Source organism: Pterocles gutturalis, unplaced genomic scaffold (genome assembly GCF_000699245.1).
Source record: "Pterocles gutturalis isolate BGI_N339 unplaced genomic scaffold, ASM69924v1 scaffold24949, whole genome shotgun sequence".
Taxonomy (NCBI): Eukaryota; Metazoa; Chordata; class Aves; order Pterocliformes; family Pteroclidae; genus Pterocles; species Pterocles gutturalis.
In genome coordinates, this window is record NW_010129068.1 from 16,634 (window position 1) to 39,055 (window position 22,422).

Sequence of the window (22,422 nt, forward strand, 5' to 3'; positions counted from 1 at the left end):
TTTGGGGGTCAGAGTGTGAATCAAGAGTTTTCATTAGCAGAAACTGTGGTAAAGGGCCTCTTCCAATTCGATCATCATTATTTTGATTCCTCCTCTTGTTATTGCTTAGTGATTCACAAAAGTCTCTCTTTTCTTCCCTCTTTATTTCATCACTCCTCTACATGTTCTCTCTCCCAAACCAGAGGATTACTTCAGTTATTCCACAGTCTGACTGTGCAAACATATATGTGAACACAGCATCATAACTGTGCACTGTGAAACTTTCGTGGATGATGTATAGAAATATACACTGATATGTGCAACTGGAATTATGGGTTGTATTTACCAACCTTTCACTCAGCTCTTCCCTTACCTTTTTTCATTAGCAGCTGTCATTGGATATCCAACTGTGATTTGTAAAACTATGAGAAGTGGGGCAAATAATTGTCTACCAAGCGATGTTTAAACAGTAGCATTTTCAAGATCCCTACTTTATTGTGGCTGTGTTGAGATGGTTTGGGAGTTAATGATAGTGTATTGTCCTAAAAATTTCAGATCAGCTGCACTGCACATATCTGTGACTTGCTGAAACCAAAGATGATGACTGTTCATTGCAAGTTCTACATCTATAATGATCAGTCATGAGTCCAGGAATGTTTATTTGTATTCGTATTTTTCTCCTTAACAATACGATTTGGAATCTGTGGATTTAATACTGAGTCTGTCCTTCCACTCTGACTACACTGGCCATTTCTTTGGTCCCAGTATATTTGCAAGAGGTCCAGTAAGGTTTACCTCAGGCTGCAGGAAGCCATGGACATGTCAGCTACATTCCGAGTGACCATTTCTGAGCTGGATGATAAGAAAGGGTTTGGTTTGGTTTTGCTCAGACTGATAACACTCCAGCCACATGCCTCTCTGTTAACATTACATTTCTTGTCTCTCACTCTGAGCTGATCAGAACAGGGAATCTATTTTCTCCTCTGCTTTCTTACGGCATCAAACACTCTGGGACCATCATGCTGTCAGAACTCTGGCATTTTATCAGCTATGTAGAAGAGCAACTGCGTTGGGAGTCTATTGACTTTCCTGCTCTCAGCCATGCTGGAGACCTGAAGTCCTTGCAGGGCATAGCTCGCGTGATGTACCCCTGTAAAGGTCTTTGCTGCTCTTCCACTGTCTTGAGGTGTCCTGCTCCCTCTGTCTTCTACGTGCAATGTGCAACTTCTTTAGCATAAACCTTTGCTGCTCTCCATAGCAAACATTGTAAGCCATCAGCTGTTATGTGTCCCCACTCTGCGTGGGGTACGCGGGGTGTGAGGTGGGGCACTTTGGCTCTTCTCCAGGGATTGTGTAGCTCATGCTTTTGGCTCAGGGAACCTGTGGATGCCCCATCCCTAGAGGGGTTCAAGGCCAGGCTGGATGAGGCTTTGGGCAACCTGGGCTAGTGGGAGGTGTCCCTGCCCATGGCAGGGGGTGGAACTGGATGATCTCTAAGGTCCCTTCCAACCCAAACCATCCTGTGATTCTATGAACTGCCAGCTTCAATGAAGGTTGGGGTACAGTAAAGCTAGATTTGACAGGCATCTTTCAGAGAAAATGCAACATGGACATTGAGAGAAAGAACACGGCACGGATTGGTGTGAACCAGGTTCCTGCATAACTGCAGAGGTGTAGCCAGAAAACCCAGAAATCTGGAGCTTTTGCGTTTGCATTCCTCCAGCTGAGGGCTATTCTTAGCTGTTTGCCTCAGGAGTCAAAGGTCTTCTGTTCTCGTTCAAAGCGGATGACTTCACGGCTGCACAGGGTAATGTAACACCTTTCCCCTCTGCCGTAAGAGCGGAGTGCTGCTTGCCTAGCGACCGTTGCTGTATTCCTCGGGTGTACAACTGTAACATGACATGCAAGTCCAGCACTCGCTGGAAAACGATCTAGTGTGAAAGTCAGGAGGGATTATGAGTACTCTGAGTGGCTGGCTCTTTCGCTGCAGAAATCCTCATCTTACTAGATTATCCCAAAGTTCATTGGCTTTCTGGGTCTTAATTTATCCTATTACCATTGCACCCAGAAAGATTTGCAGGGTTCCCGTGCTCCAGGGCTCCATGGGTAGCACAGAATCTTCCCTATTTAAGGACAGCTTGAAGGTGAGATGCTCAGCATTGAGTATTGGGGTGCAGTTATAGCTTTTTGGCTTAATATAAAAAGCAGCAGGTGCTGCACACCTTGGGACCAGGCTAGACATGTAGTCAAAAGAGCTGATTCTGAAATATCATGATTTCCAGATTCATGGCATGCAGGGAAATCCTTATTTGAAGTTGGTGAAAGCTCCATGTCCTGAAAATGTTTTTCCTGGGTTTCAGTGGAACTTCACTGACTGGTTCCAGCTGAGGTTGGAAATGTCATCTGCACTGAATACGTCTTTAACCTTAAAGTCAGTTTCTAAGGCAAATTACTGGCTAATATAAATCACTTTGTAAGCTGACTCAAAATTTTAGTCACATTTCCTATCACTGAAAAAAAATGTCTTATGTTAAAGGGTAAGAATGCAAAGGACAAGTGAGTAACCCCCTGGAATATTCCTGCTCTGCTAAACCGAAGTTTTGAATACAGCACCCATTGACACAGGCTGGCTTGTAACTCATTTTCTCAGTGCACCCTGCATATTCACTGTCCAAATTGTAGATGGAAGTCGAAGTGTTTATATTTTTGCAACCAGCGTTGAATGCAAACCATGGTGTTGCTCGAGCTTTTTTGGATATCAAAATGCTGCTTAACCTGCAGTGGGCTGACCTGTGCCTTTGAGGAGTTTTACATGACCCAGCATAGCCCGTGTATGCCACCTTGTTAATGAGACCTTAATGACCATGACCCCTCCTTACACCCCCTCTACAGCCAACATAAACAGAGGGACTCAAATTTAGAGCACACAAGCTGGGTTCCCGCTTCGGCTTGCTCCCTGCAGGACTTCTCTCTTTCCGTGGACTGTGCAACATTGATGGCAAGCCCATGACATGGCTCCCGGGATTGCGTGTCGTGCCACCGTCAGCGGTGTAGGGGCTCGACCTGAGCTTACCCTCCTCCCGATCCTCCCAGGCATCTGCCACCACTCCGAGGACAGACATGACAGAGGCCATATGCAGAGGAAAAAGTCTTCAAGGAGGAGTAAAGGACGGTGGTTGTGATGTGATGTCTATCATGTAGGCACACCAGAACTATTTTACACTTCTTGTGCTGTTATTTCTTAGGGTGAATTGGTGGAAAAAAAATGTGACAGCCCATTTATTTAGGGTCTATTTGTCCTCCCATATTTCAAATGTAATATAAAAGCTATCAGCGACCACAGCAGCTGTTGGTAAAAGGAGAGGCAGGGAAAACAATCAATCTGTGAAAGAAGCAATTTATCAGTCAGTCCTACTTAGCAAGGTGACAACTGAATCCTTTCAATGCATATACCTACCTACCTACTAGTTGCACACAATATTCTTTGATGCCAACTCTACTCATTGAGTTGGAAGTTTTAGATACTGTGGAAGAAAGTGATTTTAAACAATTCGTTCTTATTGCTCGTGATGAGTGTTAAGAGAAGATTCCCTTTGGCCGGTCTTCTGAAAAATTAGACATTTCAGAGGAAAGAAAAGTGTACTTCCATTTTTATAGGCCAGTTTTATGTATAATATAGGCCAAGTAGTTTTCCATATTAAGAACTGTATCTTTGTCATTTCTTTGGGATTGAGATACAAGATATTCTCTGAACAACATTCAGTCTTAATCTAAAATCCCGAGATGCTGGTAAAGTCCTGTAAATAATGTGATAGTGATGGTGGCAGCTCATAGTTGTGCTATATTTGGATAGTTCCAAATGTGGGGTGTGGAAACATCATAAAGACACAAAGAAGGAAATTGAGTTTTGCTTTCATTATAAGAAATATGAAAATTAGGTGTTTAAACTGTTTGTGAAAAGTAGTCAGAGAGGTATGATAATTACATGGAAGATGTTTAGAGGGTGCGTTGTTCTATGTGATAGAAAGAACTGCAAAACAATGTTACTTAAAAGAAATGATCCTGTAGAGCACCTACACAAAATACTTGTAATATCTTCTTCTCACAAGTCATTTATACCTTATGTACTTTTTCCCTAATATTACCCTATTTCAGAAGCAGAGGATGCATTTATCAACAAAGACAAAGTGAAGAAGGAGGTGAAAGCTGCACTATCAGAAAGCGCCACGCTGAGCTGCGAGGTGGCCCAGGAGAAGACGGATGTGAAATGGTACAAGGAGGGGAAGCTGCTCACCTCCAGCAAGAAGTTCAAGGTGGAGTCGGAGGGCAAATCGCGTCGGCTGGTGGTGGGTCAGGTGGAGAAGAAAGATGCTGGGGAGTACACCTGCGAGGCTGCTGGCCAGAAACTGACCTTCAGGATTGTCGTCACAGGTGGGAGATGTGTTGGTTCTCATCACAGAAAGGTCCAGGAGTCCCCTTGACTACAGAGCAAAATGAATCCCTCTCTAGGCTCTAAGATCAGTGTAGAGCTAGACTCTGGGTCTGTGTAGCCCAGATCTACATTGAGTAGTGGCATTAATCAGGCAGCCAGCTTGCGTGCATCCACTGTCACACAGGTGCCTCGAGCCAGTTGTCTTCACTGGTGAGATGAATCCCACTCAGCCATCCTTGTTGTTTACTGCTTGTCCAGTAAAAAAAAAAACTAATCAAGTCTATGTATGCTGTTGTGATTTATAGAGATAAAGGTAGGGTCAGCTCCCAGATGTGCAGGAAGATGGGTCTGGAATCATGCTCAAGAAGTACCTAGAGTGGGCAAGGCTTGCACTGGAGTCTTAGTGGCTGATGAGATTGGGTTCTTATATGTGTTTCATTAAGGAACAAAAAGTCAGATTTCTGGTGGATCTACGGGGATAGAAGAAGCTGAACTCCTAGGGTATTGGTTCATTTTGCTCAAAACTGGCTGATGTGTTGTCCTCAGGCTGTAGCGAGGGCCATGTCCTGTCTGAGTGTATCTTTGCTGTAGGTGGGACCATACCAAAATGATGGAACTGTGGAAGTTGACATACGCAGGATTTTGCATTTGGTTGTGAACATTTTGGACAGTGTGAACATGTGTGTGATTTTTTTTTTTTTTATATTGTTTTTCCCCCCCAAAGAAAGCAAAAGAGGACCTGACAGAAGCAGAAGATGCATTCATCAACAAAGACAAAGTGAAGAAGGAGGTGAAAGCTGCACTATCAGAAAACGCCACGCTGAGCTGCGAGGTGGCCCAGGAGAAGACGGATGTGAAATGGTACAAGGAGGGGAAGCTGCTCACCTCCAGCAAGAAGTTCAAGGTGGAGTCGGAGGGCAAATCGCGTCAGCTGGTGGTGGGTCAGGTGGAGAAGAAAGATGCTGGGGAGTACACCTGCGAGGCTGCTGGCCAGAAACTGACCTTCAAGCTTGATGTCACAGGTGGGAGATGTGTTGGCTCTCATTACAGAAAGGTTCATGAGTCCCCTTGACTACAGAGCAAAATGAATCCCTCTCTAGGCTCCAGTGTCTGTGCAGCCTAGATCTTTGTTGCATAGTGGCATTGATCAGGCGGCCAGCTTACGTGCATCCCCTGTCACACAGATGCCTCGAGCCAGTTGTCTTCATCTGTGAGATGAATTCCACCGTGGAGCCCTTGCTGTTTTCTGTTTGCCCAGTTAAGGAAAATTAAACAATTCTATGTATGCTGTTGTGATTTATAGGGACAAAGATAGGGTCAGCTCCCAGTTGTGTAGTAAAATAGTTCTGGAATCATGCTCAGGAAGTATCAATAGCAGGCAAGACAAACACTGGAGTCCTAGTGGCTGATGAGTTTGGGTTCCTATATGTGCATTTCATTAAGGAACAAAAAGTCAGGTGTCTGGTGGAACGACGGGGATGAGAATAAGCCAAAATCCTGGGGCACTGGTTCATTTTGCTCAAAACAGGCTGATGTGTTGTCCTCAGGCTGTACAGAGGTCTGTGTCCCGTATGAGTGTATATTTGCTGTGGGTGGGACCATTCCAGAATGAGAGAGCTGTGGAAGTTGACATAAGCAGGATTTTGCATTTGGTTGTGAACATTTTGGACAGTGTGAACATACGTGTGATTTTTTAAAAAATTGTTTGTCCCACCTGACAGAAGCAGAAGATGCATTCATCAACAAAGACAAAGTGAAGAAGGAGGTGAAAGCTGCACTATCAGAAAACGCCACGCTGAGCTGCGAGGTGGCCCAGGAGAAGACGGATGTGAAATGGTACAAGGAGGGGAAGCTGCTCACCTCCAGCAAGAAGTTCAAGGTGGAGTCGGAGGGCAAATCGCGTCGGCTGGTGGTGGGTCAGGTGGAGAAGAAAGATGCTGGGGAGTACACCTGCGAGGCTGCTGGCCAGAAACTGACCTTCAGGATTGTCGTCACGGGTGAGAGATTTTGTTGTATCCCTCTTTTACATGCTGAAAATATTGCAGAGAAAATGACATGGCTTGTCAAATTCCATCTCAGCAGGCAGTGATGGAGCCAGTATTTAAATTCTGCTGGTTTACTCATGCAATTGTGTTAAAACTATTAGAGCTGTCCCCCTTCTTTGAAAACCAAGAATGCAGTGGATTTCTGTAGACCGGACCCAGGGCAAGCTGAAGATCTTTGGGGAGTTTCCCTGGGAATCTGGTGGAGGTGCACTGATGGTAAAATGAGAATTCAATAATTTCAGGGGAAATTAAAGGACAAAGAAAACCTTCTGAGCACCAGCGTTCTCTTGTGTGATGCTCCTTCTTTAAATAATGTGTCTATTATGGAGGAAATATTTTTTTATTATGGCTTCTGACAACTAAAAGGAAATATTAGAACCGGTCTCAGAAGCAGTAGCTGAGGAAACCATGTTTCTTCATCATGACATTAGCAAGAACAAGGTTTAACCCTGACACCTGGCAGTTGGATCTTAATGAATTTCAAGCAACTTGAGGAGTTCATATATTAGATTGCTTTTTGATTCTCACATGATGCAGTGCTAAGGAAATATCATGGGGACTGGCTAATTTTAATTTTTTCTGGGATGATGCATCTTTGGGACATTTGGAAAATAAAGATGTGGACACAGAAGAGGCTCACAAAGTTTGTTTCCCAAAACTAGCTGTGCTTTTGCTGGCAGGGCAAATTGCAGCTCTTGGGTTGTTTGGACAATTTAATGCTTGTGCCCTTTCAGCAAACAGACTTCTTACAGACTGCGTCCACCGGTGTGCTGCTGGACATTGGGGTATGTGAAATGATTTACTGCAGATTTGGGAGAATGACAGTGGTGCAAATGAAAGCAACTTTTGGGCCACCTAAGCTGTCTTGGACTACCAGGAAGGAGTCCTTCACTGGCGCTTGATGTAATTCAAATGTTAACATTCAGTTGACAGTGTTGGCAGGGAATGTGAATGGGAAATCCATCTTCAATCCAAAGACTGATGTGTGCATTTGGGAATGGCTGTGTGTGTGAAAGATTAATTTTCTAAATCTGCCCATGTGCCCTTTATTCCAGAAGCAGAAGATGCTTTCACCAACAAAGACAAAGTGAAGAAGGAGGTGAAAGCTGCACTATCAGAAAGCGCCACGCTGAGCTGCGAGGTGGCCCAGGAGAAGACGGATGTGAAATGGTACAAGGAGGGGAAGCTGCTCACCTCCAGCAAGAAGTTCAAGGTGGAGTCGGAGGGCAAATCGCGTCGGCTGGTGGTGGGTCAGGTGGAGAAGAAAGATGCTGGGGAGTACACCTGCGAGGCTGCTGGCCAGAAACTGACCTTCAAGCTTGATGTCACAGGTGAGAGAAGATTGTTTGGCCCAGCTTTCCTATTTTTGGAATATTTAGAAAAATGAATTTTATTATATGTCTTATATGTAAAACAGTATAAAATGTTTAAGACAGGGAGTTCCATCCTTGAAAAACTTTGAGAGCTTCCCATCTCTGTAGGAACAGGGCTGTGATAAGGAAAGTACCGATTCCACATGTCCACCCCCACATGTTGGTGCAACCAGAACAGCTCTGCAATGCGGGTGATTCTCAGTGAATTTCAGAGGAGAGTCATGGTGAAGAGTGGTAGGGTGCCTGTCCAACGTGTGCCCTCAAAACCCAAAACAAAGCACAAAAACTCACTACAAAACAGTTTCTATGTTCTACCAATGGCTTTAGATGTGCAGTGCCAAGTCAGAAGCTTGGTTTCCAGTGTTACCTGTAAGCCGTGATAAGCAACACCGTGTCTTGAATACACTCTGAATTTCTCTCTCTTTTCAGAGCCAGAAGTTGTGTTTACAAACAAGGACAAGGTCCAGAAGGAGGTGAAAGCTGCACTATCAGAAAGCGCCACGCTGAGCTGCGAGGTGGCCCAGGAGAAGACGGATGTGAAATGGTACAAGGAGGGGAAGCTGCTCACCTCCAGCAAGAAGTTCAAGGTGGAGTCGGAGGGCAAATCGCGTCGGCTGGTGGTGGGTCAGGTGGAGAAGAAAGATGCTGGGGAGTACACCTGCGAGGCTGCTGGCCAGAAACTGACCTTCAAGCTTGATGTCACGGGTGAGAGACATATCTTGTCTGAATTACAGTAGAGGATAATAAAGTAATTCCTGTAATAACTGTTACACAATCACTCAGTTGCAATACTCTGGGCTTTGTTGCACCCTGTAAGGTTCAGATGGTTTTCTGTACCTGATTGCCTGGACTTGTAGAGATGGGAATATTTGGCTCTATGATGGCACAAAGGTTTATCTTTGTCTAGATAATAAATGCAGATCTAAAGATATTAGACATAATAATTAATATATTATTCAGATCTGTCCCATTCATGTCTCAGCCTTCTGAGATGCCTTCCTACTTCTGCCAGGTGCTAAGTGTCCCTTTGTCATGAAGGATTCCCAGCATTTGTTTTTTTGGAACAGGATTCATGAGGTACCCAAACAGCTTTAAGCACATGATGCTAAAGGGGGCGTTGATGCCGCAAACAATAGCCTGGTGATATTCAGGACAAGATGTTCTTTGAGGAATGTTAGAATTATGTGTTTTTTGCAGGGCGACTTGCAACCATGGGACTGATGTCAAGGACCCTCTTGGTCCTCTCCATCCCTAGGCTCGTGTTTCCGTGGTTTCCACATTGCGATTTGGTCACACAGAAGGGTAGATATTGCCCAGTGAAGGCAATTGGTTTTGGCAAGTGGCAACCTGGATGTTTTCCAAGTGCCTGCACAGAAATCTGTAAGACTGCTCTCATTTTAATCCCTCAGTCAGTGTTTTCTTCCTTTTCCATATGCAGAGCCAAAACCTGCGTTTATAAACCAGGAAAAAGTCCAGAAGGAGGTGAAAGCTGCCCTGACAGAAAGTGCCACCTTCAGCTGCGAGGTAGCACAGGATGCAACCGAAGTGAAATGGTACAAGGATGGAAGACTGCTCGCTTCCTCCAGAAAATTCAAAATAGAAACTGTGGGCAAAACCCGGCGCCTGGTTGTAGAGCAGCTGGAGAAGAAAGACGCTGGAGAATACATCTGTGAGGCTGCAGGCCAGAAGATGACCTTCAAGTTGGAAGCAACTGGTGAGGACTCACCCAGGACGTCACACATTAACTTGACCTTTTAAATCTAGCAGTGTGGAGGTGGGAAATTTGGCCGAAGACTCTTTTTTGGGGGGGGCTGTGAAAATGCTATATAGTTTTTTGTTGAGTGTATCCTTCACGCACCCCATCACCCAACCTTTTGAAGTGGTGGGGAGCTGAAAGTAGAAGTGGGAATTTTTGAAGAGGCAAAATAGAGCTATGGAGAAAGGTGACTAAGAGAAGCTGGTCTGCTGCTGTGTGTGCCCCAAAACTGCCCAGTTTTGTGGCAAAGCATTGTACAAGAGAGAGAAGAATCCAAGAGAAAGGGAGTAGAGCAAGCAGAAAAGAAGATAGACCATAAACTCAGGTTTAGTGGATTAATATTTCTTCATAATTAGATCTAAAGTCTTAAAAATGGGAGAAGAAATAATTATACAGGTCATCTTACTCCTAAGAAACAAGCTTTTTTGTGGGCAGGAGATAAAATATATATTTGCATTTCCTTCCCTTTCCTTTGCTTCTATTCTAAGGAGCAGCTCTGGGTTGCCTGACAGATCATTTTCTTTCTTCCTGCTCAGCAAGAGATGACACCAGTCACAAATACTCAGCCACTTTCTGTGGTTTATTGCAGATTCTGGATGATCTGGTGCTGTGAGTCATGAAGAGAGGGTAATAGAAAATTGCTGTGTTTGAGATTTAAGTTAATAGTTTTCCTATTTTAACATCTTTCCTAGAACCAGAGGCTAAATTTGAAAAGAAAGTTGTCCAGAAAGAGCCCCTCATTGTTCAAGAACATGAAAGCATCACACTGACTACTTCAGTAATGCCTGAAACTGCTCCAGTAAAGTGGTTCAAGGATGGAACAGAAATTAAGGCAAGCAAGAAACATGAGATCAAGAGTGAGGGGGCATCCAGGACCCTGATGGTGAACCTGGCTGAGAGCTCAGACACTGCCGTCTACACTTGCCAGACAAAGGGCGACAAGCAGGAATTCAAAGTACAAGTGAAAGGTGAGAAGAGAGCAGTGCACAGGTCGTGTCCCAACCCAACAGCTCCATTTCCCCCATGGCAGGATGGAGATCAAGTCCAAACTCTTTCTAAAACTATTCCAACCTCAAGGCTGGAATTGCTGTGGCTGCCCCACCCTGGGTCAGCAACGTTCTCCTGCCTCCAAATACCCCATTTTTGTCCTTTGGCCACTCAGGGGAAGGAGGAAGCTGTGATGGGTGTTTCTCTTGGGCTAACCCATCACAGTCAGGCAAATGTCATGAGATGGCATTAGTCAGGCAAATCAGGCTCTGATGTAAAACACCTCATGGTCTCATCGGGTATGAACTTAGAAAGAAAGGAGGGCAAATCCCCATCCTGTTTCAAGGCACTGTTCTTGCTTTACAGAATCATAATGATATTAAAATTCCATGTCAAAGGAATCTCCCTAAATTTCCAACTTTCTAGTTTGTTTCTGTCTTCCCTGAGCCCCAAATCTGTTGTTTTTTTCCTTTTCCTTTGCTTTTTCCTTTTCCTCCTTTTCCTTTTCCTCCTTTTCCTTTTCCTCCTTTTCCTTTTCCTCCTTTTCCTTTTCCTTTTCCTTTTTCATTGGTCAGGAATGGTTCCTTAGAAGAGGTTCCTTATCTTTTCCTTTATCATTTTTCCTTCTCAGAAATCCCCGTAAAGTTTGCCAAAAAACTTGAAGCTGTCAATGCTGAGATCGGAGGCAGCGTCTCCTTGACCTGTGACGTGAGCCATGCCAAGGGGAAGGTGGTGTGGCGCAGGAACGGGGTTCAGATCAAGCCCAGCAAGCGTTTCCAGATTCACGAGGAAGGGGTCAAGCGAACACTGACAATAACAGGGATCCGGGCTGAGGACGAGGGAGAATACTCCTGTGAGTCCAGAGATGACAAGAGCAGCATCACCGTCACCCCCAAAGGTATTGTCTCTAGAAGCATGGTGATAACGTGGTGGGATCCTCAGCCGTTACAACCCTGCAAAGCTGAGTTTGTTCGTAGGTTTGTGCTGTCTGAATGTCAGTGGAACCTCCATTGCTGAAGAATAACCTGATTCTGGGACCTGTTGAGATCAGGTCTCCTAATATGTGGGCAAATTGACCTTCATATTGCATTGGAGGCTGGAAGTATGCCAAATCTAAGACAGGGTTTGCCCCCCTTCTTTGCTTCTATCTTCTGGCATCTGTATGTAGGGGGGCCTACAGGAAAGCTGGGGAGGCAACAGGATGAGGGGTAATGGATTTAAACTGGAAAAGGCAGATTTAGACTACGTATTAGAAGGAATTTGTTTCCTGTGCGGGTGGTGAGGCAGTGGCCCAGGTTGCCCAGAGAAGCTGTGGATGCCCCATCCCTGGAGGGGTTCAAGGCCAGGCTGGATGAGGCTTTGGGCAACCTGGGCTAGTGGGAGGTGTCCCTGCCCATGGCAGGGGGTGGAACTCAATGGTCTTTAAGATCCCTTCCAACCCAAACCTTTCTATGATACTATGATGTACAAAACTTACTCAGAGATGGGACACATGATGATCCATTATTGTAATCACTTACTGTAAGAAAGATTGATGCTTCTGATAAAATCATTGAACCTCTTGGCTCTTTGAAGTTGCTCGTGACATGTCTTAAAGACATGCTCCTAAATGTTTTATTCCTATCCATCAGCTCCCAGAGTGGTGAAATTCGTTACGGGTCTCAACAGCGTGGTCTCTGAGGAAGGAAAAGAGGCTGTGTTCAAGTGCACCGTCTCTCCCAGTGACGCTGTGGTCACTTGGCTCAGGAATGGTGTCAAGATTGAAGCCAGCAAGAAGTATGTGATCTCGCAGAAGGACACCAACCACAGCCTCACCATCACTGACCTGGTGCTGGAAGACGCAGGTGAAATCTCTGCCAATGCTGAGGGTGTCGAAAGCACAGCCAACCTCAGAGTCAGAGGTAAGAGGCAGAAAAAACCCCTTTGAGAAGCTGTCACTGATGCTATGACCTGTGTTGTTTTATGTGGCCATCCCTCTGACTGATCACACAGAATCACAGAATCACAGAATGTTAGAGATTGGAAGGGACCTCGAAAGATCATCTAGTCCAATCCCCCTGCCGGAGCAGGACACCTAGATCAGATCACACAAGAACGCATCCAGGCGGGCTTTGAATGTCTCCAGAGAAGGAGACTCCACACCCTCTCTGGGCAGCCTGTTCCAGTGCTCTGTCACCCTCACTGTAAAGAAGTTTTTCCTCATACTCAAGCGGAACCTCCTATGTTCCAGCTTGAACCCATTGCCCCTTGTCCTATCACTAGCTGTCACAGAGAAGAGCCTGGCTCCATCCTCCTGACACTCACCCTTCACGTATTTATAAACATTAATTAGGTCACCCCTCAGTCTCCTCTTTTCCAGGCTAAAGAGACCCAGCTCCCTCAGCCTTTCCTCATAAGGGAGATGCTCCATTCCCTTAATCATCTTTGTGGCTCTGCGCTGGACTCTCTCCAGCAGTTCCCTGTCCCTCTTGAACTGAGGGGCCCAGAACTGGACACAATATTCCAGATGCGGTCTCACCAGGGCAGAGTAGAGGGGGAGGAGAACCTCTCTTGACCTACTGACCACCCCCCTTCTGATACACCCCAGGATGCCATTGGCCTTCCTGGCCACGAGGGCACATGTTAGCAGTCATGAAATTCCACTTTTGTATCATTAAATATGGATGCCTGGAATGAACTGGGACTGAAGATACATGACCCACCATTTTAATTCTCTTTGAAAGTCCATTTTCTGGATCCTTTACATTCTTACTAATATTTCTTCTTCTTTGGCAGAGGCCTCAATCTCATTCAAGAAGAAACTGGAGCCCAGAACAGTTGAAGAGAGGGACACAGTGACCTTGGAGGTAGAGCTGACCAAACCTGCAGAAGTGAAGTGGATGAGGAATAGCATCGTATTGAAGCCCAGCGAAAAAATAGAGATCAAAGCTGAGGGGACAAAGCATACCTTGGTAGTTAAGGACATCTCCTTTGCAGACAGGGGCTTCTACTGCTGCGAGAGTCCTGACGACAAAACCCAAGCCAAGATCAATGTGGAAAGTAAGTTGAACAGTCTCCAGTTCTATAAATACCTTGGACAGAGTTTGAAGGTGGATTCCGGTCTCTTCCATTCCCATAATGGCCACTGCCACTCCCACTGCCATGGGGACACAGGGACACAACCATGGGCTTGGCCACCAGTCAATTGACTGAGAGAAGGTGGAAGCGAGGGCAGTAAACAGAACGGCTGCTTGGTTCCTGTTGCCTCCATCTCATCCCACCAGCTTTCAGTCATGCTGTTGACCGTTAAGCTTCTTAGCTGATTCTTCTCCTTCCTCTGAAATTTCTCACTCTCTGGCACACTGTGTTTTTAACTTTTTACGGCCTTTACCAAACCATTCCCTCTTCAGCCATTCATTGCCCTAATTCTTCCCTGCAAAGCACCTCTTTCAGAATGTCTCTTTATATTCAGTCAGGGTTGGAAAAACTACAAAAGCAGATCTTCTACTTCAGGATGTTGCCCTTTCAAGTAAGCTAATGGTGTCTCAGCTGCAGCCCTGTACTTCTGTCCTTTTTCCTACATCCTTTTGTCATGATTGTTACCGGATAGATGAAGACAGGATTTAGAGCACTTAAGGGCTATCTAATTTTTCCTGGAAAGCCCCTGCCACCAACTGGTGTTGTGTAGGTCATAAATAATAGGTAAGGAAGGACTTGATAACAGACTTCAAGTACATAAAAGGCTGTTACAAAGTGGAAGGGAACAATCTGTTCTCCATGTGGAAATAACGACAGGAAATAATGGACTTCAATTGCAATAAAAAAGATCCAGGTTATAAAATAAAAAAGCTTTTTAATGGTTGGATGACTGAATAGGTTGTCTGGAGAGGTTTTGGAGCCTCCATCATGGGTTTAAGGAAAGGTTAGTGAAATATCTGTCTGGGATGACCCAAAGAGCTGAGTGTGTCCTGGAGCAGGAGGGAAGTGCTAGATGATTTTTCTAGATCTTTCCAGCCTTATAATATTGTGGTCTTCTGATGGTATCAAAGAGAACAAAAACTGATGGCAGACTGTCTCAATCAGAGCACGGTTTGTGCTCTAAATGTGCTGCTAAGTCAGCTTCATCTTCAAAATCTTCCTAGCTGACAGTTGTCAAAACCCCACCGCTTTAACGTCCTGATACAGGGCATTTATCACTTCAGTTGGCAGTTGCCCATCTTTTTTCCAAACTGAATAGCTCTAGAAAAAAAACACCAGACATTACCATTAGACTGGGCTTTGATTCACACAGCCTAAAGCTAGCACATCACTTTCAGCTCCTTCTGTAGCCAACAGAGAGAAAAAAAGCCCTCCAGAGAGTGTTTTCAGTCTTAGATGAACTGAATTGCCCTCTGGAGTGTCTTTCTGCGTATTCAGGGAACCATGGGTGACTGTGACCCTGATTTAGAAGTAGATTTAGTGTCTCAGTTAAACGGGATGAACCGTGCCCACAGAGGATAAAGACATATAACACTTTCCTTCCAGCAAGATGTTTCACCAGTTGGTTGTAGATTCATTTACACCTGGTTTTAGGCACTGGCTGTTGCTATAGCCAAGTTAGAAAAAAGAAAAATGATGGAAGAGTGTTTATACAGGAAATAATTGGGTAGTCCTGATAGCTGTCAACAGTGTTTGTTTACAAGGTGAGCCATGCAAGCATAAATGTGTGTCTGTCTCTGGTTTAAAAAAAACTTCCTATTCAGATGGAGAGAGATGATTTTGGGTTGTCCTTTCCAGGCACCCAGCTGCAGTCTTATCACTTATGCTTAGTGTCACTGGACAAAGTAGCTCTTCTGTTGATGAGCTGAGGTAGTTCCATGCAGTGGTGGAAACTCAAGGTGACTTGAGAACAACCATGATCATAAAGGAAATCAGCTCATTACAGCAGGGAATTATTTTTCTGTGTGATCATCCAAGCCTTAGTTACGAGATGCAGCAGGAAAGGGGTCATATATAAGAATTTAAATAGACTATATGTATTCAGCACCCAAGCCCTCCAGCTGAGACGGCACCAAGCTCTCACACTGCTTTATGGTGAAAACAAAACTCTGAAAGTAGAAGTCTATGCTCCATTTTTTAGCGTTTAAGCAAATCGCCTCTTTTTAGTAGAATGTGTTAGAACTTATATTGGGGTCATCAGGAGTTCTTTAAGTGCTCACAGATGGGGAATTGAGCTACTATTATCTGGTGCTCAGCTTTAAGCTAAGTAGCCTGATTTCAGAGGACCTTTTTAAAAAAAAAAAACACCAAGCTGGACTGATACTGTTTGGTTTGAGATTGCTTTCAGAGCAAGGTAAATAAGGAATAGCTATATGAAAAATCTGTTGATTTACTCTAGTGTGAAAGTGGCTTCATCAGAGGATAAGCATCTGTTCTGATCTTAAGATGCCAGGAGATCCTAAAAGCAACTGAGCTGCTCAGACCAATAACATATCTGGCTGAATATCTATTTTCAGTTTTGACCAGGAGGAGATGTTTGTGGGAAACTTAAATAAGTAAGTCATAGGTAAAGTGATCCTTCCTCTGGTACACCCCTAAGCTTTCAGCAGGGAAAAGCATAATTAGGTCAATTAATTATAGCAGAAATTATATGGGGAACATGAGTATATGTCAAATCCCTGGCCACAAAATATTGCCTATTAAAATAAATCCTGTAAAAGTTCTACCGTTCCCCAACTGTTGCTGCTTTATAATGAGCAGATCTTTGCAAAGTGATTTTCTTTTTTTTTTCAGTCCTACATGCAACACCAGGTGAGGATATATCCAGGAGGCCACTTACTGAGCTAGAAACTGTTATGCTATTTAATTAATGCTTTTGCAAGTCCCTTTCGCTATCTCCTCAGAAAAACTTCAGTTTGGTGCTTGGTCTAACTTTGTTCATAAAGTCATAGTTTCTACCCAGTTTGTTGATAAAGTCGTAGTCTACCCATATCACCTCTGTGGGACCTCTGGAGAAAGAGTTTGTTCCCTGTTGTCCCCCATGTGTCACAGGGGCAGGTTCCATCAGGAGATGTTTGGGTCTCAGAGAGACCGTGGTGTCCTCAGCCCAGGAACCAAGAGCAGAGAACAGAGCCCATGATCCATTCTTGCTCCGATTTGCATTCAGATCCTGGCTGAATGGGGATTATCTCTGTTAAACGTGCACTGGGAGGGTCAAAATATTCCCAGGGGACCCACAGAGCGTTGAAGGTTTTTGTGAGTCATTCATGGCTTTCTAGAGGGTTGGGATTTTTTTTATGGCAATTTAATGACTTAGTTTCTTTTAATGATGAGTCAAGTTTAAACACTAAATCCATTTTACTGGCTGGTAGGGCACTGATGTCACTGATGTGTAGTGGCAACAGGTGATATCCACCCAAAAGGTGGATGTTTTGTCCCCAAACCATGAGGTGTCACCACACTTCACATTACGCTGTGGATTTCTTTTTTTCCTTTTACTAAAAGCTTTTTCCTCTCACTTCCCTCCCTCCCCTGTTTTATTGCAGTTGAAGAGCTGCACAATATTGTTCATTCCTTTATATTCTGTTAATCTCTAGTGACTGTCTTCTTTCTTTTGAATCATGCCTGAGGAATAAGTTTTTTCAGCAACATCCCTCTTGTTGTACAGCACCGGGAGCGTGGTCCCAGTCTAAATACCAGCATTATGGGGTAGCTTTTATTTCCTGCAAAGTTGGTTGTTTAATTGGCAGGTACCTGCATGAGCAATAGGAAATAATCAATTTTGGAAGTCCTTGGGCTGTTTCACAGCTCTTGGCAGAGATCTCCAACTGGTCTGTGTTGTTTTCCAGTGAGGCAGATCAAGCTGGTGAAAGGTCTGCAGCCCATCGAAGTCTCTGAGAAAGGGACCGTCACCTTCGAGGTGGAGGTGTCACACGAGGACGTGGAAGGGACCTGGCAGAAGGATGGCGTTCGGCTGAAGCCTTCAGCAAACATTAGCATCGGTGTCCTGGGGAAGAAACATTCCCTGACTCTTTCTTCGGTGACTCTTGAAGACGCGGGACTCTTCTCCTTCAAAGCTGATGGCATCCATTCGTCAGGGAGGCTCACTGTGAAAGGTACACGGACCCAAAAGTCTCAGGCTCTCATTGCTGTGGGACATGGTTGTCTTCTGCTGACCCTGAGAGCAAGCCTTTAAGAGAGCAACAAGCTTTCCTTGTAACTGCATGGGATGTTCAGCACTGGACCGTCATCAGTAACGTATCCTTCTAACGCCAACAGAATCATTGCAACATCATTGCCCATGAATAAGCAATGATAATGGGCTCAAAGCAAGAGGATTTTGTTGTCACAAGTTTTATTAAACATGGAAGCTAAGCTCTGCCTATTCCTTATTCCTTGTGCCAGATTGTCCTGGAGACCTAAGTCCCCACTAACTGCACTTTCTCTTTTTTTTTTTTTTTTTTAGAATTGCCTGTGAGAATCAGCAAACCTTTGGCAGACATCAGTGCAGCTCAGAAGGAGAAGGTCACATTCGAGTGTGAGCTGTCCAGGCCCAACGTGGATGTTAAGTGGTTCAAGGTACAGCATTTGATGGATGGTATTTCAATTTCTGACTTCTCTGGAAGGGAATGTGAGCCTTTAATTTCACTTCCTCAGTGTGTCTGACCCTTTGCTATACAGCTTTTCGTTTGTCCTTATGTTCTTCTGCTTGCCCAGTTCATTGCTTATTTATTTTACTGGGTGCGTTTATCAGGTTGAAAGTCAAACTTCTCTTGAGTCTATAGTGAACTCCTGAGCTGCTGTTGAGAGCAGTGCAGTCTGGTGCTTTATTTCACACCTCGCAGTCCTCACCCAGGATTTATAGGTTGGTTGGGAACTGGGATTTAAGTTGAAGCCTCAGTTCCCCGTCATTTGACAATATTTTGAAGACCAGCTCAGGGCTCTTCACAAACCTTCCTTGAGGCTCAGCTGGTACTTTCCTTAAATGTGGATAACAGCAAGGTAATGTCTGAAGGGACTTATTGCCAACCCTGTGCTGTTCCTTAAGCCTTCAAATTTTAGGTCAACCAAAAAGTTAAGCACGTTCAGCCATTTCTACTTCTGGAAAACTTTGCACTGTGCTTAAGTTTCAGCATATGTTCCAGTAAGTGAGACAGGTGAATTAAGGACAGGTCTGAATGTTTGCTTTGCTTGGTGTAGATGCAGAAGAGCTGATGGTGATCTGGTTTGCCCTTTTCCCTTCTAGGATGGGAAAGAGCTCCGGCAAAGTAAAAAAGTGGGGATTATTTCCCAGGGAAATAAGAGAAGTCTCCTTATTCACAAGTGTGAATATGAAGACCAGGGAACCTACGCGTGTGAAGCAGCTGGAGACAAGACATCTGCTACCCTCAAGGTTCATGGTATGTTTGGCTGAAGTGGAAAATTACATTTACTGCAGTATTTTTGGCTACACAGCAAGAAGTTATTGGTGGACAGTTTGCGTATTTCTCGGTTGTTAATTTTGGATAACTTTCTCTTCCTAACGAGAAAAGCGCTAGCAGAGCTGCTCTATCCTTAGAGCAGTAATTTGTGGAAGCGGTGCTAACTTTGTTTGCCATTTCTCATAAGTGGTTTCTCTTCTCTGGAATTCCAATGGTGTTTCTAGATTGGCAAGTTAGCAAATACCAGACAGCCTGGCACAAATCAGGGATTCAGTGGCACCATGCAACTGGTCCCGCACCAGCCGTGTTTTGCCCCCAGGCTCTGAAGCAGCAGAGATAAGCTAGAGCAGAAGTCCACTTACTGAACGGACAGGTCTGCTGGGCCCTGGCAGATGTTCTTTTCCAGAGGAGCATCTGAAAAGACACATCAGCTCTTTCTTATTGCTTACTAGATGCTGTCCTCATGTGGCCGCTTGGGTTCAGCAATATCTCCATGATCGTCTGTTCTGTTCCATTGCTTTGTTGAATTTGTCTCTATGATTTCACAGCCCGAGATATCAAGATTGTTAAACCACTGGAAGATGTGGAAGTGAACGAATATGTCTGGTTTGTATCTGAGCTCGGGTCCTGAGGCTGATCCAGGGTACATCCAGGAAAGGAAAGGGCTGCAGTAGCACAGAAATGTGGGTCAGTGCCGACATAAATCAATGCGAAGCTGCAGAGTTAAAGAGCATTATACTGAGGGACTCTGAAGCAAAGGTATGTCCTAGGTAAAACATGTGGCTGAGGTCTCTGTGGCTGGTACAGTCCAGACACAGAAGCGAGGGAGTAAGAGGAGAACACACAGAGACACATATGGATGAGATGGGTTATAGTGATGCAAGAGATGGGAGGCTTGTGTTTAGTTTTCCTTGGCAGATTTTTCCATTACTATGTTTAACTTCTTTTAAAACCTGTATAAAGTTCTGCCATCCATAAAATCCTCTTGCAGTGAGCTCCCCTGTAGCTGATAATTCTACCCATAGGTTCAAGCATAAAAGGTTTTATTGTGTTAAAAAGAGAAACTGCCCAGGGAAGGAGGCTGGTCTAGAATAAAATACAATCCAATTTTTTTCCCATGCAGAAGGTGAACACAACACACTCAGTTTTGGAGAAAGCCCAAATAAATATTTGTCTCTATGATTTCACAGCCCGAGATATCAAGATTGTTAAACCACTGGAAGATGTGGAAGTGAACGAATATGAGAGCGCATCTTTCACCTGTGAGATTTCTCACGATGAGGTCCAAACCCAATGGTACAAGAACGACAACAAGCTGAAGGCTACCGACAATATTAGGATGCGTCAAGACGGTAGGATGAAAAAGGGGATCTCATTCTTGAGTGGGGGTGGGTCGGAAGACCTGCTGGTATTGGAGACTAGGCAGAAGGGTCTGACCTCCAAAACAGAGTTAAAGTTCAGCAGAGAATTCCCCTTTTTTGGGTGGCTGCAGCTAGGCTGGGACAGTGACATGATGGCAACTGGGGCTAGTGGGAGGTGTCCCTGCCCATGGCAGGGGGTTGGAACAAGATGATCTTTAAGGTCCTTTCCAACCCAAACCATTCTATGATTCTGTGAATATTTGGTGTCACCCCAGCATCCCATGCTGTCAGCAGTGGGTAGGAATTTGTATCATCGGACAGTGGGTGGGATCCTTCTGTTTCAAGTACTTTCCAGGTGGTGGGGACCACTTTCAACCAGTCCTTGGAGGAGCTGAGGTTATGTTATCCTTTTATATGGGGACATAGACACAGGGGGATGGTTGGCCTTGCTGCCACAAGAGCAGGAGGTGACGCACTGGAACCAGATGAGCGATTAGATGAGATATTAGGGAGAAATGTTTTCCTGTGCGGGTGGTGAGGCAGTGGCCCAGGTTGCCCAGAGAAGCTGTGGATGCCCCATCCCTGGAGGGGTTCAAGGCCAGGCTGGATGAGGCTTTGAGCAACCTGGGCTAGTGGGAGGTGTCCCTGCCCATGGCAGGGGGGTGGGACTCAATGATCTTCAAGCCCCCTTGCAACCCAAACCATTCGTGAATCTGTGATACTCAACCTGGCAGCGCGCATTGGAGAGTGAAGGTGTTTGCTCAGGGGAAGCTATGTCTGGTTGTGTGTCTGTTCTCAGGAAAGACCTATTCACTGACTTACATGCGCGTCCAAGTCGAAGATGCAGCAGAGATCAAATTTGTAGCAGAAAAAGCAGAATCTCGTGCCCAGCTTACTGTAAAAGGTAATTATGCTTTTCACACCAATAGTGCTCAAGCTCTCTCATTCTGTGAACCAGACAGCTTCCCTCACTTTTAATGTGAAGAAGGTTAAACAACACCTAAAGCTTTCAGAAAAAGAAAACTTCCTCCCTACCTTACAGCCTGGAAATTTATTTTTGCTAAGTAACACAGGGGTTTTTTCGCAGGAGTTTGGTTTTGTACCTTAAGACATTAAAAATCATGTTTGAATTTGAGGGACAAAAAGCTGTAGCTTGACTTTCTCCTGTATTTTCTCTCTGGTGTACGGTTAAAAATATTTTTTTTTTTTTTTATTTAACTTAAACAGTGTGATAGAGACAGAGAGAAGGAAGACATTTGAATTAACACTCTGAGGAGCTTAGGAAATCTGAGATGAGTCCCTGGCTTTCCCACTACACTGCTGTGTAGTGTTGACTAAATTACCTGTTATCTGCATAGTTCAGCCATCCAAGTAGTAAAATAGGGATGAAAAATCCTCCTTTCATCAGCTCTTCACTTGCTGTGTGCTCATTGAGTGCTTAAGCATGGTGGGGATTCCTGTCATCATCCAAATAACTCAATGTAAAAGAAATGTTGCTAATGAAGTTTTTAATTGGCACTTTTAATGGAACTTGTACTGATTATTCAGTGTTGTTTTTTTTTTTGTTGTTGTTGTTGTTGCTCATTTTAGAGCTGCCTGTAAAAATCGTGAAGCCTTTGCGAGATAAGATCGCTCTTGAAAAACATCGGGGATTCCTGGAGTGCCAGGTGTCTCGTGCCAATGCCAAAGTCAAGTGGTATAAAAAGGACGTTGAAATTCACCCCAGTGATAAATACGAAATTGTGAGCGAGGGCGTCTATCGGAAACTCATCATCAATGATGCAGATTATGAAGATGAGGACACGTACACTTGTGATGCCTTTGACGACAAAAGCAGCGCTAATTTCTTTGTTGAAGGTAGTAAGCCATTTTTTCCCTCTAATACGCATTGGAAGGAAAATTTGCTGATTCAAAAAGTCCTTGTCATTCATTTGAAAACACATTGCCACTCAGAAAGTATTTTAATTCAATCTTGTTTTCTTCTGAAGTCTGTTGATATTGATTTCTCTTCGGATTACAAGTGCAGGAACATCCTGGAAAATGAATGTATGGTACATTCTCTTAAGGAAATTCCTGTTCCAGAGAAGTTTATCAGATGTACTGGAGAAAGC

General features: G+C 44.5%; 1 protein-coding gene across 1 annotated transcript in view; it reads left to right on the plus strand.

Annotated features, from left to right (window-relative positions):
- OBSCN (obscurin, cytoskeletal calmodulin and titin-interacting RhoGEF) overlaps positions 1 to 22,422 on the plus strand; it is a gene marked incomplete at both ends in the record, with an annotated part of 105,657 nt that overhangs the window by 13,906 nt on the left and 69,329 nt on the right. The window contains 16 exons of the mRNA XM_010079841.1: positions 4,135 to 4,400; positions 5,148 to 5,433; positions 6,133 to 6,408; positions 7,512 to 7,787; positions 8,259 to 8,534; positions 9,268 to 9,543; positions 10,278 to 10,553; positions 11,204 to 11,470; positions 12,204 to 12,473; positions 13,348 to 13,611; positions 17,379 to 17,645; positions 17,996 to 18,108; positions 18,776 to 18,929; positions 20,141 to 20,302; positions 21,111 to 21,215; positions 21,902 to 22,168. Of these exons, the coding sequence (XP_010078143.1) occupies positions 4,135 to 4,400; positions 5,148 to 5,433; positions 6,133 to 6,408; positions 7,512 to 7,787; positions 8,259 to 8,534; positions 9,268 to 9,543; positions 10,278 to 10,553; positions 11,204 to 11,470; positions 12,204 to 12,473; positions 13,348 to 13,611; positions 17,379 to 17,645; positions 17,996 to 18,108; positions 18,776 to 18,929; positions 20,141 to 20,302; positions 21,111 to 21,215; positions 21,902 to 22,168 (3,801 nt within the window). The remainder of the gene's footprint in view (positions 1 to 4,134; positions 4,401 to 5,147; positions 5,434 to 6,132; positions 6,409 to 7,511; positions 7,788 to 8,258; positions 8,535 to 9,267; positions 9,544 to 10,277; positions 10,554 to 11,203; positions 11,471 to 12,203; positions 12,474 to 13,347; positions 13,612 to 17,378; positions 17,646 to 17,995; positions 18,109 to 18,775; positions 18,930 to 20,140; positions 20,303 to 21,110; positions 21,216 to 21,901; positions 22,169 to 22,422) is intronic.